Source organism: Mobula birostris, chromosome 8, assembly GCF_030028105.1.
Source record: "Mobula birostris isolate sMobBir1 chromosome 8, sMobBir1.hap1, whole genome shotgun sequence".
NCBI classification, from domain to species: Eukaryota; Metazoa; Chordata; class Chondrichthyes; order Myliobatiformes; family Myliobatidae; genus Mobula; species Mobula birostris.
The window spans coordinates 66770909-66786699 of record NC_092377.1 but is presented as its reverse complement, the minus strand read 5'-3'; the positions used below and the strand labels follow the sequence as shown (position 1 = coordinate 66786699).

The 15791-nt window shown below is 37.6% G+C and overlaps 1 protein-coding gene across 10 annotated transcripts in view; it reads right to left on the bottom strand.

Moving 5' to 3' along the window:
• arid1b (AT-rich interactive domain 1B) overlaps positions 1-15791 on the bottom strand; it is a 416405-nt gene that overhangs the window by 39962 nt on the left and 360652 nt on the right. For 7 of the 10 annotated variants that reach the window (XM_072265352.1, XM_072265355.1, XM_072265354.1 and 4 more), the window contains 4 exons: positions 9499-9611; positions 8775-8933; positions 5300-5506; positions 2245-2449 (listed from right to left, as the gene is read on the bottom strand). In XM_072265352.1, the coding sequence (XP_072121453.1) occupies positions 2245-2449; positions 5300-5506; positions 8775-8933; positions 9499-9611 (684 nt within the window). The remainder of the gene's footprint in view (positions 1-2244; positions 2450-5299; positions 5507-8774; positions 8934-9498; positions 9612-15791) is intronic. The other 3 variants (XM_072265356.1, XM_072265359.1, XM_072265360.1) reach the window with 1 other exon arrangement.

The window sequence follows — 15791 nt, the reverse complement described above, 5'->3', positions numbered from 1 at the left end:
AAAACAGATATTCAAATGAGGGTCTATCATGTCAAACTGAGAAAGGAAAGAAGCAAGGCGTAGCAATAGTAGTTCATATGAAATAGTGTAACAGTCAGAATCTTAAGTAAATTAAGAACATGGGGGGGTGAATAAAAAGAGCAGAAAATCGTTATGAAGACATGTTTGTAGTAAAACAGGGATTGAGGCCATTTTAGCTCGAGCCTGTGCTATACTCAATGAAATCATTGCTGATCTTACACTCAACTGCAAATACCTCCATGTTCTTTGGTGTACTATTTAACAGAAAGCTATCAATCTTAAATTTAATATTAACGATGGCTTTGTGAAAACTTAGTATAACGAAAGTTAATTCCAAGTTGCCTGCGCATGTGTGCATCATTCTTGAAAGACAGGGATCTGATTTTAAGAGTTACCATTTGGAGCTGTGAAATAGCAGCTTTACTACGTATTCTGCTGTGTGGTTATTTGCATCAATGTGTCATGGACTTGTTCTGCAGTTCTTTCAATTGTTGTTACCTTCAATGTCACTAACTCTGAAAACCAATTAAGAAGCAGCGAGACACATTTCTGCCACTTCTTCCTACCCTACCAGATGGTCTCTACTTACTGTGCCCTTGACTCTGTAGCTATGGAGTGGTCTCTTCCACATTCAATTCCCAATTAAATTCTGAAAATTTCCACTAACTTCTCAGTATTTGCTTTTTAAGAGAGCAGCCTAGTCAGATTGCTGTACCAAGACACCCATTCTGTAACTTTTTGAACCCTTGGACAGTACCTCACTTTTTTAATATACAGTATTTCTGTTTTTTTGCACGTTTTTAAACTATTCAATATACGTATATTTATTTATTTATTTTTTATTTAATTTTTTTCCCTCTCTTCTATATTATGTATTGCATTGAACTGTTGCTGCTGCTAAGTTAACAAATTTCTCGTCACATACCGGTGATGATAAACCTGATTCTGATTTTTTTATTGCAATCTTCCTTGGTACTAATTGTAATATCGGGTGATCTGAAACTTTAGTTATATCACAAAAAATTTATGATTCCAAATTTTTAATGCAAATAAGTGGACCTTCTGCCTGATTTCCATGGAGATTGAGTTAAACCGAGCTGGTCGTGCATCGTAAGTGAAGATTAGACATCCACTGGTCATACAGCAGCCAAAGATTAACAGACGAAAGATAAGTGTTTCTGTCCTGGTCCAGCGATTGGCAAACACTATGAGGTAGCTGAGTCCACAGTTAAAGGAGGGCCTTCTTTTGGTTCAGGTTGTTGTATCTGGGTGATAAGTGAGATGCTGGGTGACTGAAAAGTTAAAGTTTGACCTGGGAGATGAGTATTATCCTAATTTAAAGATTACACTGAAGTTCCAACAATGCTGCATTGCACTTCTACTGCTAGTGGCTCTTCATTACTAATCTGAGGTTGCACATTCATATGGCCATGTGGGATGCATAAATGGCTACAGAGGAAAGTTTTTCTCTGGACTGTGTTTTGGTTGATCAATGAAACATTAATAGAAAGTGATGTGAGAAACAGGGCATCAAACCCTCACATCAGATTTTGTGGTGTATTATTTGTCTTCTATCTCTAAGTATTTGAAAAAAAATCTAATTTCAAATGAGGGGCCATTTCAAAATGCAGGGAATAAAAAACAATTTGTTCTATATATTTTTATTTGAGTGCACAGGAATTCTATGTGCTTTGAAACGTAGCCAAATGCTACAGGTGTCAACTGAATGTTCTTATAATAGAGAAACAAAGTACACATTCATCACTTCCCACATCTTCAAAATGGGTAACTTTACATGAAGCCAGAATAACCAAGCTCAATGCACCTGTAATTCAGCTCATAATAGAGCAACTTGCTTCCAATTGCCCCTCTTTGGAGACCATTACTTGTAGACTACAACTTTATCAAGGTCTCCAAAGTTGCTGCTTCTATTAAAGCCACAAAACACACTCACTAAATCTTCACTAAAATGTAACTCAGCCTCTGGAAGTGTGAACGTTCAAAGGAAGATAGTTTTAAAATATTTAAGTTGTGCATAAAATAGTTTCTTGTTTAAAACTCAGAAAGGAATACATATTTGTCCACAAGGTGGTATCATTGAAATGATAAGCAAAAGTTTCTTAAAAGACTTTTATCATCTTAGTCAAAGAGCAAAATATTTTAAAGACAATAATACAGAAATAATTCAGCTTAAGCAGAGCCCAGTGCTGTGTTTGTACTTACCAGGAGAAGGGGGTTGTATTTTAGGTTGCTTTTTGGATTCAGCAGAACTGAACATCTCAGGAGGGGGCTCCTCTCCACGTTCAATCTTACATTCAAAGGCAAACAGGTACTGAATGTACTGCTTTTTGAGTGAGCTTGCTGCACTGCTTGACGTCCCTACGCTCAGAGCTGTTGCCAGTTCACGCCATTTTTTGTTTTTGTTCACCTGGGAAGAAAAAGTTAAAATGAGAACCTGTTTGATAATTATTTCAAAAGAATTTGAAATACAATATTTAGTTGTGTTCTTGAATTCTCTGACCATCTTTTCCCTCACTTTTGAAGATCCAAAGCATCTTCTAAAAGAAATTTCACTGATCATAAACAGAATGAGTTGAGTTTGAAGTGAATTGGGAATAGGATAGTAAATAGAGGTCGAGAGGCCTAACTGGAAATTTACAAAATTCACTTGCCAAAAATGTTGAAGCAACTGAAAGAGAATGTTCCTGTTTGATTAATCTTGGACAAATTAGTTCAAGCAAGTGCTTCTGTATTTTTTGGGTGGTGAGTTGGGGTGGGGAAACATAAAGAAACAGATTAGGTAGAAAGAAACAGGTTTAAAATGACAGAGTACTATATTTAACTATATTAAAAATGCTGCTTAATCATATGGCTCCAGATCTAATTGATGTTGGTCTACACATTGACAGGAAACGCTACAGTGAGATGAGAGTGATTGCCCTTGACATGAAGGTTGCTAATGGTAACAAGAAACAAGAAAGTAACTCTTCATTTGATGGCCTCATACCAAGCCACATAAATATTACTGTGGTTGTTGGAGGCCAATCCCCATGACCCATTGTTGCTGGGAAAGCTCTTGAGGAGAGTGCCCCAGGGTCTAAACAGCAGCTTCGCTGTTGTTTCTCCCTTCACTTTAAAGTCATGAATGGGGATATAGAGTCATACAACTCAGAAGCAGGCCTTTTGCCCCATCCAGTCCACTCCAATCATCACACACCTACTTACACCAAGTTCCATTTTATTCTCCTCACATTACCCTCAATACCCCCTAGATCCTGCCACTGATCACTGGTGATCAGTTTGGATGTGGGAGGAACTGGATCAGCCAGGGGAAATACTTGTGATCACAGGTAGATGATACAAACTAACACTGTGGTCAGAATCAAACCTGTTTTGCTGGAGCTCTGAGGCAGCAATTCAACCAGTTGTGCCACCATGCCAACCGAAGCTGTTGATGGTACAGCATTCAGCTGTATTCACAATATCTAATGCAATAAAGCAGACTAGATGCACGTATAGCAAGATGCGAACAGGAAATGAAAATAAGGACCTCATCCACAAGCAAAAGTGAAACTTGCTGGTTTATCCATTATATTTTCAATCTTGGCCTTTCAGGTAGCAAGCGTCATTTATATCTCAAATCCAGGCTGATGACCAACTCTATTAAAAAGGAGCTCAACTCACCCACAGCATTCTGGCACCCTGGGGAACATATCTGATCATAATCTTAACCAGACAAGCCATGTAAATGCAATGGCTACAAAATTAATTACCAGCAGATCATTTTGCTGGAAACATTTCTCACTCCTCATAGACTTAACACTCTCTGCATGGTGCAAATTAGGAGCTTGATGGAATAATTTCCAATTATTGCATGTCTGTAGTCCTAGCAACATAATCAAAGGCAACACCACAGCTACTAAAAACAACATCTATATGAGGCATTATAAAAAACTGCCTCATCCACCTCAATCTCAGTTATCAACTTTATCCACCTCGAAGGACTGGGGCAACAGGAACACACTGCCTGGAAGTTCTGCTCCAAGTCGCAGACTATTCAGATTTGTATATATATTCATCAGAGCAAATAAGAAAACCAATAGATGCTGGCTTAGCCAGTGAAGGCTACATCACAACTCTAAACATACACCTGGCCAAATTTTCCAAGTAAAATTTTGACTTCCTTCTGATTACAATGAGCTGAGTTGTTCATCACATTGTGCCCAGTATCTCAGTTGTACAACCACCTGTGATTGCACTAATCACTTGACCCAGGTTGACTAGTCAAATGAAGCCAAACTCAGGTATATTACTCACACTTCTGCCCTATCTTAATTAAATTTTAATGTTGCTGGGTTGAAATTTAATCAATTTACATAACTTTGTCCACTAAAGGTAGGTGACTGCAGTCACAGTAACGTGTACTGTATGTCCTGTTCCACTGCAGTGTTTATTCAATTGAAGACCATCAGATTAATTATCATTAAATTTCTTACCTGTGATCTTCATTCTCTAATGGGACATATGCTTCCCTTAATTTTTATACCAATCTACCCTGCTATATGACAAACCACTGACTCTGATCCAATCACGTATCATAAACCCATGCTAACTCACAAGTGAGTCTAATTTTGGATTCAGGAATATGTGTGGTGAAACATGTAAAAGTGCAACTTCATCTCAGGGAAGCTGTCAGTCTGCAACTAATACTGAGCCTGTCCTACTTGCTTGTAATTCAATTTCACAATTCTCAAACTGGGCTTCTGCTGTAGTGGGACTTAATGTCATACAAAGTAATGTATAGAACAAAATCTCCAGACTCAAAAGAGTACAATACAGAACTTTTACTTAGTACTAAGCCACAATAAACAGTGGATGATAATTGGTCTAGTACTTGGGGAGTAAAATATAAAAATGAAAGCTGAACATAAGAACGGTTTATATTTCAGTGATATTACAAGATGGGCAGTGAAATCTTCCTTTATGCTCTGATGTGTATGCAGTTGTCAAGCAACCAGGCTGCAGTGACAATAAAGATTTTAATGTTATGTTTACATGCAGATCATTTTACAAACTACAAGCATCCTTGAAATATGTTAAATGATTCATCACAGCCCACGTTGTTACTTTGTCAAAGTTAATAGAAAGATTTTTCTCTGCAAGACTTTTACCAAAACACACTGCAAAATGAATCTTTAGTTGCAGTAACATCCAAACATCAGACAAAATACGTCCAATAAATAATCCTGAACTACACAATATATTTATCAGCACCTACCTGTGCTAGACCGCCAATCTCCTTGACACAAATGTAAAGTCGATAGAGATCTAATGGCTTCTTGCCCACAGCAGGCAAATTAGCCACTGGAGTTCCTCTCTCCTCCATGAAGGACAAATAACGGTCTACCCACATTTTACGCTCCTGCTCATTCCCAAGTTCGTATAGCTTGGTTATTTTCTCACCAGTTGTGGAAGAATTTGATTTCTGGAATGAGCAGGAAGAACAAAGCAGAAATATGAATGTTTTTAATTGCAAAACAGAAGTGACAATGATTGAAAAACAGAGTCAAGGAATGAAGGCTACTAGTTCTGGCAGTCACCAAGTAAACAGTTCATTGCTATGTTTCCATTCCAGTGCTTAGTGCTTTTATATTTCATCAATATAACAATTAGGACTTTAGGTCAATGACACAAGTTTGTGGCAGAGGCCAAATAAAAAAAAAACATGTACAATTTGGCCTTTCCAAAACAAAGTTTGATCACGTATTTCAATCTATAGCCATTCATCATCCAGTAACACATTGTTAATTTATTTATGAAATATAACCAATTTTCCAACCAGATTACAACAGAAAATTTGCCAAATTATTACTTATTTGGAGTTCTGAGTTGCTGGCTGTATGAAGGCAAATGCACTGTTGTATTTTTTGTCAGGTGTGCACTAAGGCCACCTGGTCAATAAAATACAAGTGTAACAAACTAAAATGTGGATGTGACATACAATACTATTCGATAGGAAACTAACCCTTCCCAGGTTTCATGTTTCTTCAACCTGTATCACTTCACTTAGGTCTATAAACAGTGAACAAATTGGTTCTTCTTGAGTTAATGGTTGAACTCAAGATTACAAATTTTCTGCCAATTATATGAGTCAATTGACAGCACTGACAAAAAAACACTGTATTTATTTGGGCTTCCTTCTTGCCTGAAAAACACATCCAACCTGGGCTGGAACCCACTATAGTATGTTCATATAAGCTACGAAGTGTTTCACAATAAGGGGGAAGGCTGACTTCAGACAAAACAAATCACATTAATTCTTCCTGTTTTTCTCAATGATGAAAACATGACTGTGTTGAGTTCTAAAGATGTTTCTCAACTGATAATTAATAATGAAAAAAATTCCATTAACATTTTAAAGCTGCATAAAGAATACTTATACATTTGATAATTTATGTTGCTGTCACCTGCTCAGAACATTTCAACAAAAATGTTGGACAATAACAACCTTAACAACATTTTTACCATGTTTCCTGAGTTGCACCATTTAAAAAAATATTTTTTATTACTATTTTCATCCAGAATTTCAACTGCAGATTGGATGCTGATACATTATACTTGGATATCACTATCATTGAACACAGAATATTTTACAACTTTTTAAGTACCTAAAATTTAAAACATTGTTATAAAAATATAACATAATAGCATACTAATCATAATCATTGTACTGAATAACATAATAGTCAACACAATTTCCACACTTCTTTAATGAGAATAACTCATGATTCATCACAAAAAAATCAGAATTTGTTAATGTAGTACTATGAGATTTGGACCTGAACTTAATGATATATTCTCCTCCACTCCTGAAACCACCAACTTCTCCAGGAATTCAACTTTACTTGCTGTACCTCATCAAGGGGTGCTCTATAAAGTGAGGCTCTATAGATGATGCTAAATGGAGAAGATCAGTCAGATATATAGAAAACACTGTAGGGAAGTTCAGCTCAGATTACCACATATTTTTCCAGAGGGCATCACCATGTGCAGCAGAATCCCTGCCTTGTGAAATGAATCATGTCTGATTGTGGTACCCATAATACTGGCAATGATTGGAATGATTTAGTGTCAGACTACAAAGTAGCTTTACTCAATGGCCCACTGGAGCTTCAAAAACTAATTACTATATTCTAGGAGCATTCACAGGCATTCTCCACAAATGAGACTGTTAACAACAATGGAATTGGAGGCAACAGTTGAGAAACAGGAGACAGAGCAGGAAACAGAGAATGAATAATGACTACACACTCAAAATGTAAGAATATAATTAGTTTAACATCTCCCAGGAATCTCCCTTGGGATTTTAGTTTTTCATTATATTTCATGAATGATCTGGATCAAGGAAGAACAATGTATCCAAAAGTACTAACGAAGGACAAGTTAAATGAATAATATTGGAAGCAGATATTTACAGTCTACATGTTAAATTGGTGGGCAAAACTGTGCCAGATTGATATCAATGCTGCATCAACTGGGAATGAAGAAAGACAGAATAGGTTTGTTGACAGACTTAAAGAATAATACATGTGGTTGTGGAGGAACATTTAGGAGCCCAAAAATAAAAAATACCAAAAACATTAACTTTAAGGGTTAATGGAATGTTGGCCCTTATCTCAAGCAGGCGAATGGACAAAGGAGTGGAATTAATGTTATAATTGTACAGGGCTGTGAAGTACTCTTGCTCTGGGTCTAAGTAATCACTTCTGCCCAAGAGCAGGGGATTTGCAACGAATTGCTCTACAATGAATTGTGGCAGACTTGATGTGGCAATTACAATGCTGCAACATTTTCACTCAATGATCACCAAGGTATGAATGAAGGTGGAACGAATGAACTTCCTCTGCTGGCTGTGTCCAGGACAGGGCAGCACAATCTTAAAATTAGAGCATGGCTGCTTTGGGATAATATTCTGTTTTTACTTTTACACAAGGGATAATGGAGCTCAGTAATTCTGGCAAAATGTAACTGATGAGACTTGGTAAAATTAATGTGCCAGAAGTGAAATGAATATTCTTGTTTTGCTACAGTAATAGGAGTTATGAAACCGAGATGGTACACTCATTGAGTGGCATAAAAGGACTGAGGAACTGAATGAACAAAATACATTTCTACATTATGCATTTGGAAGAAATTAAGAACTGCCTTTTAATTGTCTACTTCTACAATAATCTTTTTCATAGGAATCTTCAGTTGGAGCCTTTTCAACATTTGTTTCAGCTCAATCTGGAAAGGGCAGGGAAATCTGTAAACCTGGCTTTATTTGTTAAGGCCTACAGTCTTGCTACACAAATAAGGATGGTGATAAAATGGACCAAAACTTTCAAATTCGTTTCTTACTTCTACTTTATCACATTGATTAACAAAAAATAATTCATTATATAAATAAATATTAAATGAACTACAAATAAAAATGTGAGTTAATTTGGTCAGTTGAACATTTACATTTGTACCTGTATTTAAAGAACTTTACTTCAGTCTATAGCTCTAAGAGCTTTCTAAAAATCTTTTTAGAATGATTGCACCATTTATATTGCAACACTTATTCCGAAATCTGTTCAGCAATTACCACAATTAGCAGGTTATGTGGGAAATTCAAACAATTCCCCCACCCAATTCCATCTTAAATTATTCTTTAATCATAGCACACAAACATTACAAAACATATAGGAAAATAAAACAGAGCCACTTACAGGGCTTGACGGAGTCTTTGGCCAGCCTGGGCTCCTAATGCTATCACTTTCATCTCCATGCACTGAGGAGATGCTAGCAGAGCTTGGGGACAAGGGGGAAGGGATTGGCAGGTTGCCAGGAGTAGGGGGCTGAGAAATACCCTGTGAGTTGTAGCTATCCTGTAGTAAAGGGACAAAAATACAACATAGGCAGGACAAATTTCATTCAAGAGAGGAAAAGAGAGTTATATTAACTGAATTTACATTTTGCCTAACTTTAACTTACAGATAAAACAATTAAAACATTAATAATCTGCATAATTTTTTTTTTAAATGCTGAATGCTTTGCTGAGCCACCATGCTTAATTTTTAAGCTGATATGAGATGCTTAGCACAAGAGATATTCCCACAAAGGAAGCCATTAACCCAGTTTTATTTAAAAAAAAAGGCGGGAAAGCAAAATATTAAATGTGCCTTTGCTGCTGCAAATGCCGCACAGAAAGCCATAACTGGAGGAGAAACAGCTGGAGTTAATAAAACCAGGCAAGAGTCTCTGTACCACCATAATGCCAGATTTACCACTGTTTTTAGTGACCTTAGAACTAGTAACTTTCTCACCTACAGGATCGGAGGATAAGACACACAAAAGAAGACATGCAGAAAATAGAAGAGAGGCTGAAAACCAAATGATGTAATATAGCAGACTTGTCCAGCCAAACCAACACCAACCGTGCTAAAGAAATACCTTAGATTTGCTCTCAGTTAGAGGGAGGCCTTCTTCTTTGATATCCATTTTCTGAGGTACCTGCAGTTTGGACTCGCCTTGTGTCATCATGTCAGCTCCAAGACCCATTGAAACTATTTACAAAATAAGAAGTTGGACAATAAAGTTAATCCACTATATCTGTCACACACACAGATACATATTTCCAATTTTCATTCAAGCTATTGTTGGGAACTGATAGGGATAAAACAAACAGAGCTTCATTTCAAATATACTAATAAAAACTGAGAAAACATAATTCTAAAAATAAGGAAGTCTCATTGTTTGTCAATCAAACTTCTCACCGCTTGAATATCCTACTTCAAACTAGCCACTTCACTCATTTTTAAAGTTCATATGCACAGTGTACAATTTTCCTAAAAAAAATCTTAAACATAACCACATAGGCCCATCAATCACAATTTATGAGGAAAAAATGAACAGCACTTTCAAAAATATTGAGAGGCTGCAATAAACCTGATTTAAGTTCAGATTTAAAATGCTACTCATTAAAAACACTGTTACTACAAGCAGGATGCTTACCATATACTTACATTCATTCTAAACAAATGAACATACCAATACAATCATTCTACCTGAACCATGTTCTCTATATGTAATATAAATTGAGCAAACACTATTTGTGTTTCACACATGGAATATTATCCTCATCCAGCAGCTTTAGGTACTGGTGAATAAACTAAAGACATTTCTCCTTCGGCTCCCACCAGTTTTTCCAGATTTGAAGGATAACCATGGCACCCACATCGGCCCCAGCTATGCCTGCTTTTTCGTTCGCTATGTACCACAGTTCATGTTCCAAGCCTTCCCCGGTAATGTTTCCCAACTCTTTCTCCACAATAATGACGTTGCATTGGTGCTGCTTCATGCACCCATGCTGAGATCATCAATTTCATCAACTTTGTCTCCAACTTCCACCCTGCCCTTAAATTCACCATCTATTTCTGACACCACCCTCCCCTTTCTTGATCTCTCTGTCTCCATCTCTGGAGACAAACTGTTGAGCGACATCTTTTATAAGTCTACCGTTTCCCATGGCTATCTTGATGTTACCTCTTCCCATCCTGTAAAAATGCCGCTCCCTTTTCTCAGTTCCTTCATCTCTGCCACATCTGTTCCCAGGTTGTGGCTTTCCTTTCCAGGATATCAGAGATGCCCTCCTTCTTCAAAGAACAGGGTTTTCCTTCCTCCACAACTGATAATGCCCTCACCTGCATCTCCTTTATTTCCTGGATATCCACGGTCACCTCATGCTCCTGCCACCTTAACAGTGATCAAGTTCCTCGTCCTTACCTAGCACCCCATGAGCCTCATCATCCAACACGTCATTCTCCACAACTTCTGCCAGTTCCAAAGGAATCTTACCACTAAACACATCTTTATCCCCTTCCCCACTTTCCACAGGGATCATTGCCTCCATGATTCTCTTATCCATTTGCCCCTCCCCACTCATCTCCATCCCGGCACTTATCCCTGCAAGCAGCTAAGGTGCTACACTTGCACATTCACCTCCTTCCTCACCTCCATTTAAGGCCCCAAACAGTCCTTCCAAGTGAGCTAACTTGCAAATCTGCTGGGATCATCTATTGTATCCGTGCTCTCAATGCGACCTCCTCTACACTGGTGACACCTGTTGTAAATTGAGGGACCGCTTGTCAAACATCTGTGCCCCATCCGCCAAAAGAAGAACTTCCTGGTGGCCCAATATTTTAATTCCGATTCACATTCCTGTTCCAACGTGTTGGTCCATGGCCTCCTCTCCTATCAAATTCCTTCATCTCCAGCCCTTTACCTTTCCCAACCACCTGGTTTTACCTATCACCTTATAGCTATCCTTCTTCCTCTCCCCCAACCTTTCTATTCTGGCCTCTTCCCCCTTCCTTTTCAGTCCTGAGGAATGATCTTGGAGCAAAATGTCGACTGTTTGTTCATTTCCACGGATGCTGTCTGACCTGCTGAGTTTCTCCAGCATTTTGTGTTTGTTGCTTTGGATATCTCGCATCTGCAGATTTTTTTGTGTTTATGAGGGCATGGAGTCCTAGTTTTTAAAAATTTGTTCATAAGGGAGGCATCAATCCAGTCAAATATAAATGTTTAATAGTTTAATTTTTAGTACATTTAGGAATTAAACTTAAATTTCTAGAATTACAAACAGAAGGATATGTAACAAATTAAATTGTCTGTAGGTGCAGTCTTTTACTGACTCTGTTGTATTTCTTGGATTTACTGCGTATGTCCGCAAGAAAATGAATCTTCGGGTTGCATAAAGTGACATATGTGTGACTTTGATAATAAATTTACTTTGAACTTTGAAAATTAGTCCAACATATCAGCTTTCACCACTTAACTTTTCCACCATGTAAATTCAAAGGATTTACCAGATGATTGCCTCAAAACTATGCTTTGACCAAATGTTTCCACCCAAAATTCAACAAGGCATCTCTGCCGAAAACAATGCCTCTCATTTAGTGGGCAACACTTCAATCAAAAGGGAAAAAACAAATGAATCGGCATTTATAAAGTGCAATGTCCTCAAGGCATCTCAAAGCATTTTACAAGCAATGGGAAACCTTTAAAATGCAGGTGATATGTTAAAGAAATTGACAATTATCATGTGTTGGTTGACTCAGTAAATTAGTGCTGCTATTTTCAGAGAACAAAAACAAAATATTGGGGATACAAGCAGGTCAGGCAACATCTGTGGAGTGACAAGAATACTAATGTTTACAGACAATGGCCCTTTATCAGATTTTCATCATCTGCAGATATTTGCTTTTGAATAGCTATTATTGGTCTTTTGATTAAAGAATATTAGCTGGGATGCTGACATCCATTAAACTACCAGAGCAATGACCCGAAAGAGAGCAGCTTGGTCAAACAGAACTTCTCAGTTCTGAGGTGCTGGCTCAGATTGCAGGTAAACCACGCTGTTCTCTTTCAGAGTTCATAAGATGGTAAAGATAAATCATATATTCAGCTTACAGAATTACAGAAAAGTCAAAACTTATCGCATACAGTGAGTCAACAGCCTTTTGTGCCCATGTAGACGGCTTACTTAATTCACACTCCTGCTGTCTGCCTAAAATCCTCCAGGTTCATCTTTTTAAACAAGTACACAAACCCCCCTTTATGATTATTTGTGGAACTAGCTTTCAGCAGCTCTTCAGGTCTGGTGTCCGATTCTCAAGTTTGCTTATGAAAAAGTTTAAATGCAAATAAATTGGACTCATTTACACGATACAGCCATTGTTGGTAGAATCTCAGCTGGTGATGAGAGGGTGTACAGGAGTGAGTTATGCCAACTAGTGGAGTGGTGCCACAGCAACAACCTGGCACTCAATGTCAAAAAGACGAAAGAGCTGACTGTGAACTTCCAGGAGGGTAAGACGAAGGAACACATACCAGTCCTCATAGAGGAATCAGAAGTGGAGAGAATGAGCAGTTTCAAGTTCCTGGGTGCCTGAGGATCTAACCTGGTCCTAACATATTGATGCAGCTATAAAGAAGGCAAGGCAGCAGCTATACTTTATTAGGAGTTTGAAGAGAGTTGGTACAACAAATACACTCCAAAACTTCTATAGATATACTGTGGGAAGCATTCTGACAAGCTGCATCACTGTCTGGTATGGAGGGGCTACTGCACAGGACCAAAAGAAGCTGCAGAGGGTTTAGTCGGCTCCATCTTGGGTACTAGCCTACAAACTACCCAGGACATCTTCAAGGAGCAGTGTCCATTATCAAGGACCTCCAGCACCCAGAGCATGCACTTTTCTCACTGTCACCATCAGATAGGAGGTACAGAAGCCTGAAGGCACACACTCAGCGATTCAGGAACAGTTTCTTCCCCTCTGCCATCCGATTCCTAAATAGGCATTGAACCCTTGGACAGTACCTCATTTTTTAAAATATATAGTATTTCTGTCTATTGCACGATTTTTAATCTATTCAATATATGTATACTGTAATTCATTTATTACTATTATTTTATTCTGCTTTTTGTTCTTCTACATTATGTATTGCATTGAACTACTGCTGCTAAGTTAACAAATTTCACATCAAATGTCAGTGATAATAAACCTGATTCCGATTCTAATTGTTATGGGCAGGTTTTGAAGTAATTCTCAACCCCTAATAGTGTTTCACTCTCCAGGTATTATACAGGTCATTCAGAGTTCAGCGTCTCATTTTGCATTTATCCAAAAAAAATGTTAAAGATACATGTTAAAGATATGTATTTCTAATTTACCATGGAACATTTAAACTATCCAAGCAGATGACAAAATGATGTGACCTGAAAGGATCCATGTTCTATTTATGTATTACTCTTTGCATCCATTCACCAGCAAATTTCTGACAGCGTTATTGGGTGACCCATCAGATATAGTAGCCCTAATACACAATTCACTGCATTGACACACAGCGTGATATTTTTCAGCATGATGAGCCATGCTCACAATGGCATGGAGCACTTATGAACTCATTCTGTGCAGAAAATTGTCAGGAGTGGCTTGTCACCTGAAGTGAGGTGTTCCCACTCTCCCATGTTTTCTCTCACCTCTTATGGCAGACATTTCTACAGTTACATGGTTACTGTGGAGATTGTTTCTTCAAGGCTCTCACAGTATCCTTTGTATAAACACTGCAAATTCTGCTCACAAACAAGAGAAAATTTGCAGATGCTGGAAATCCAAGCAACACACATAAAATGCTAGAGGAACTCAGCAGGCCAGGAAAAAAATACAGTTGTCGTTTTGGGTCACAACTGTTTCAAGAACCAGATGGGTAAAGTTTTGTTATGTGTGGACCAAAATGAAAACTACCATAATGATTTTCACACTAATTTTTGATGGTCATCAGATATGGTGTGAGCACTATACCAGAGTATCTGCTCAGTGCATGTAAAAGGTTCACTCCAATTTCTCATCACTCCTGTTCAGTTTTTTGCTACTCTGTTCAATTAATCCCTAATTATTTAATACTATACACAGTAGTGAACAGTCTGTAGGACAGCCCAACCCAAGTCCAACTATTCTTTTAGACAAAAGACAAAAAAACTATTGTGTATAAATCATCTACACAAGATAATTCATAGGAAATTCTACTTTTATTTGGGTTATGAAGGCCCATTCAAGATGTAGAGTAAACTTCTTCAAATTTGCTTAGAAACAAGTTACTCAGATTAGAATTTTGCCTACCATTTTATTATTCAACAGGATAACCTTGGTGCAAAAATCAAGATGTTCAACTTCCTTTTTTTTTAAAAAGAGGAAGGGTAGTTTATAAGTGACTGTATATGAGCTAGTCTGGAGGTGGCACTGTGGTTCAGTGTACTGTGCGAGTGGGCAGGAAGGAGAACACAGCATTAAATTAATTAAATAAAAGCTCATTCATAACTGCATGACTTATTTTAGCAAAAATCCTCGCTGTCTGGGACTGAGCTGTAATGACAGCAGCAGCCCTGGAACATAAAGAGAATAAAGGTTTCAGGAATGGCACATCAGATGTGTATGCACTGTAACAACTCTAGCTTTATTCTGACAAAGTTTCCAGTTTGAACTTCAAAAGCCTGTGTTTCCAATCTCTTTGAATACAGGCAAAGTGATAGGTTTAATTAAATATATTGACAAAGAAGCAGGGCACAAGGTATTTCATTTCTAACTAAAAGTAATCTGTGCTTATACACAATGCAAGATGCAGATTAGGTAAGAAGTGATTGTGCAAGTTGGCATTCTCCCTTACAAGTAGGAATATGTCCTGATTTGGCAAAGTAATACCACACAGCTTGCCAACTAATTTCCCCGAATGTTGCTCTCTGGCTGCTGCAATTACAATTAATTATTGCAAAAAACATGCTTACACATTGGAGCACAGTGCAGCTATTTTATGACGGCTAATCTGTGAATGGATTTTGCACAAGTTTTTTTTTCCTTCTTCCTTTTGGATTCTGGCACCAAGCAATGCCTGCTCATCATCTAATATGAGAGCATAATGCCAAGATAGAGCAGTTTCCTCGGCTGCATTACAGTAAATAAATGTGTTATCTCTAAATGAATACAGTGAATCAAATAAATGGCATGAAATCCCAGGATACAGTGTGATCTTGCTCTACAAATCTGTGCTAATGAATTCATACCAAACTGAAATATTCTTGCAAATAAAACATTTGCCCATAAATAAATTGCATGTCTATAAAACAAAAAATCTGTTGATTTCATTTGACAACCAGATAAAACAAGATTTTGAAGACACAGTGG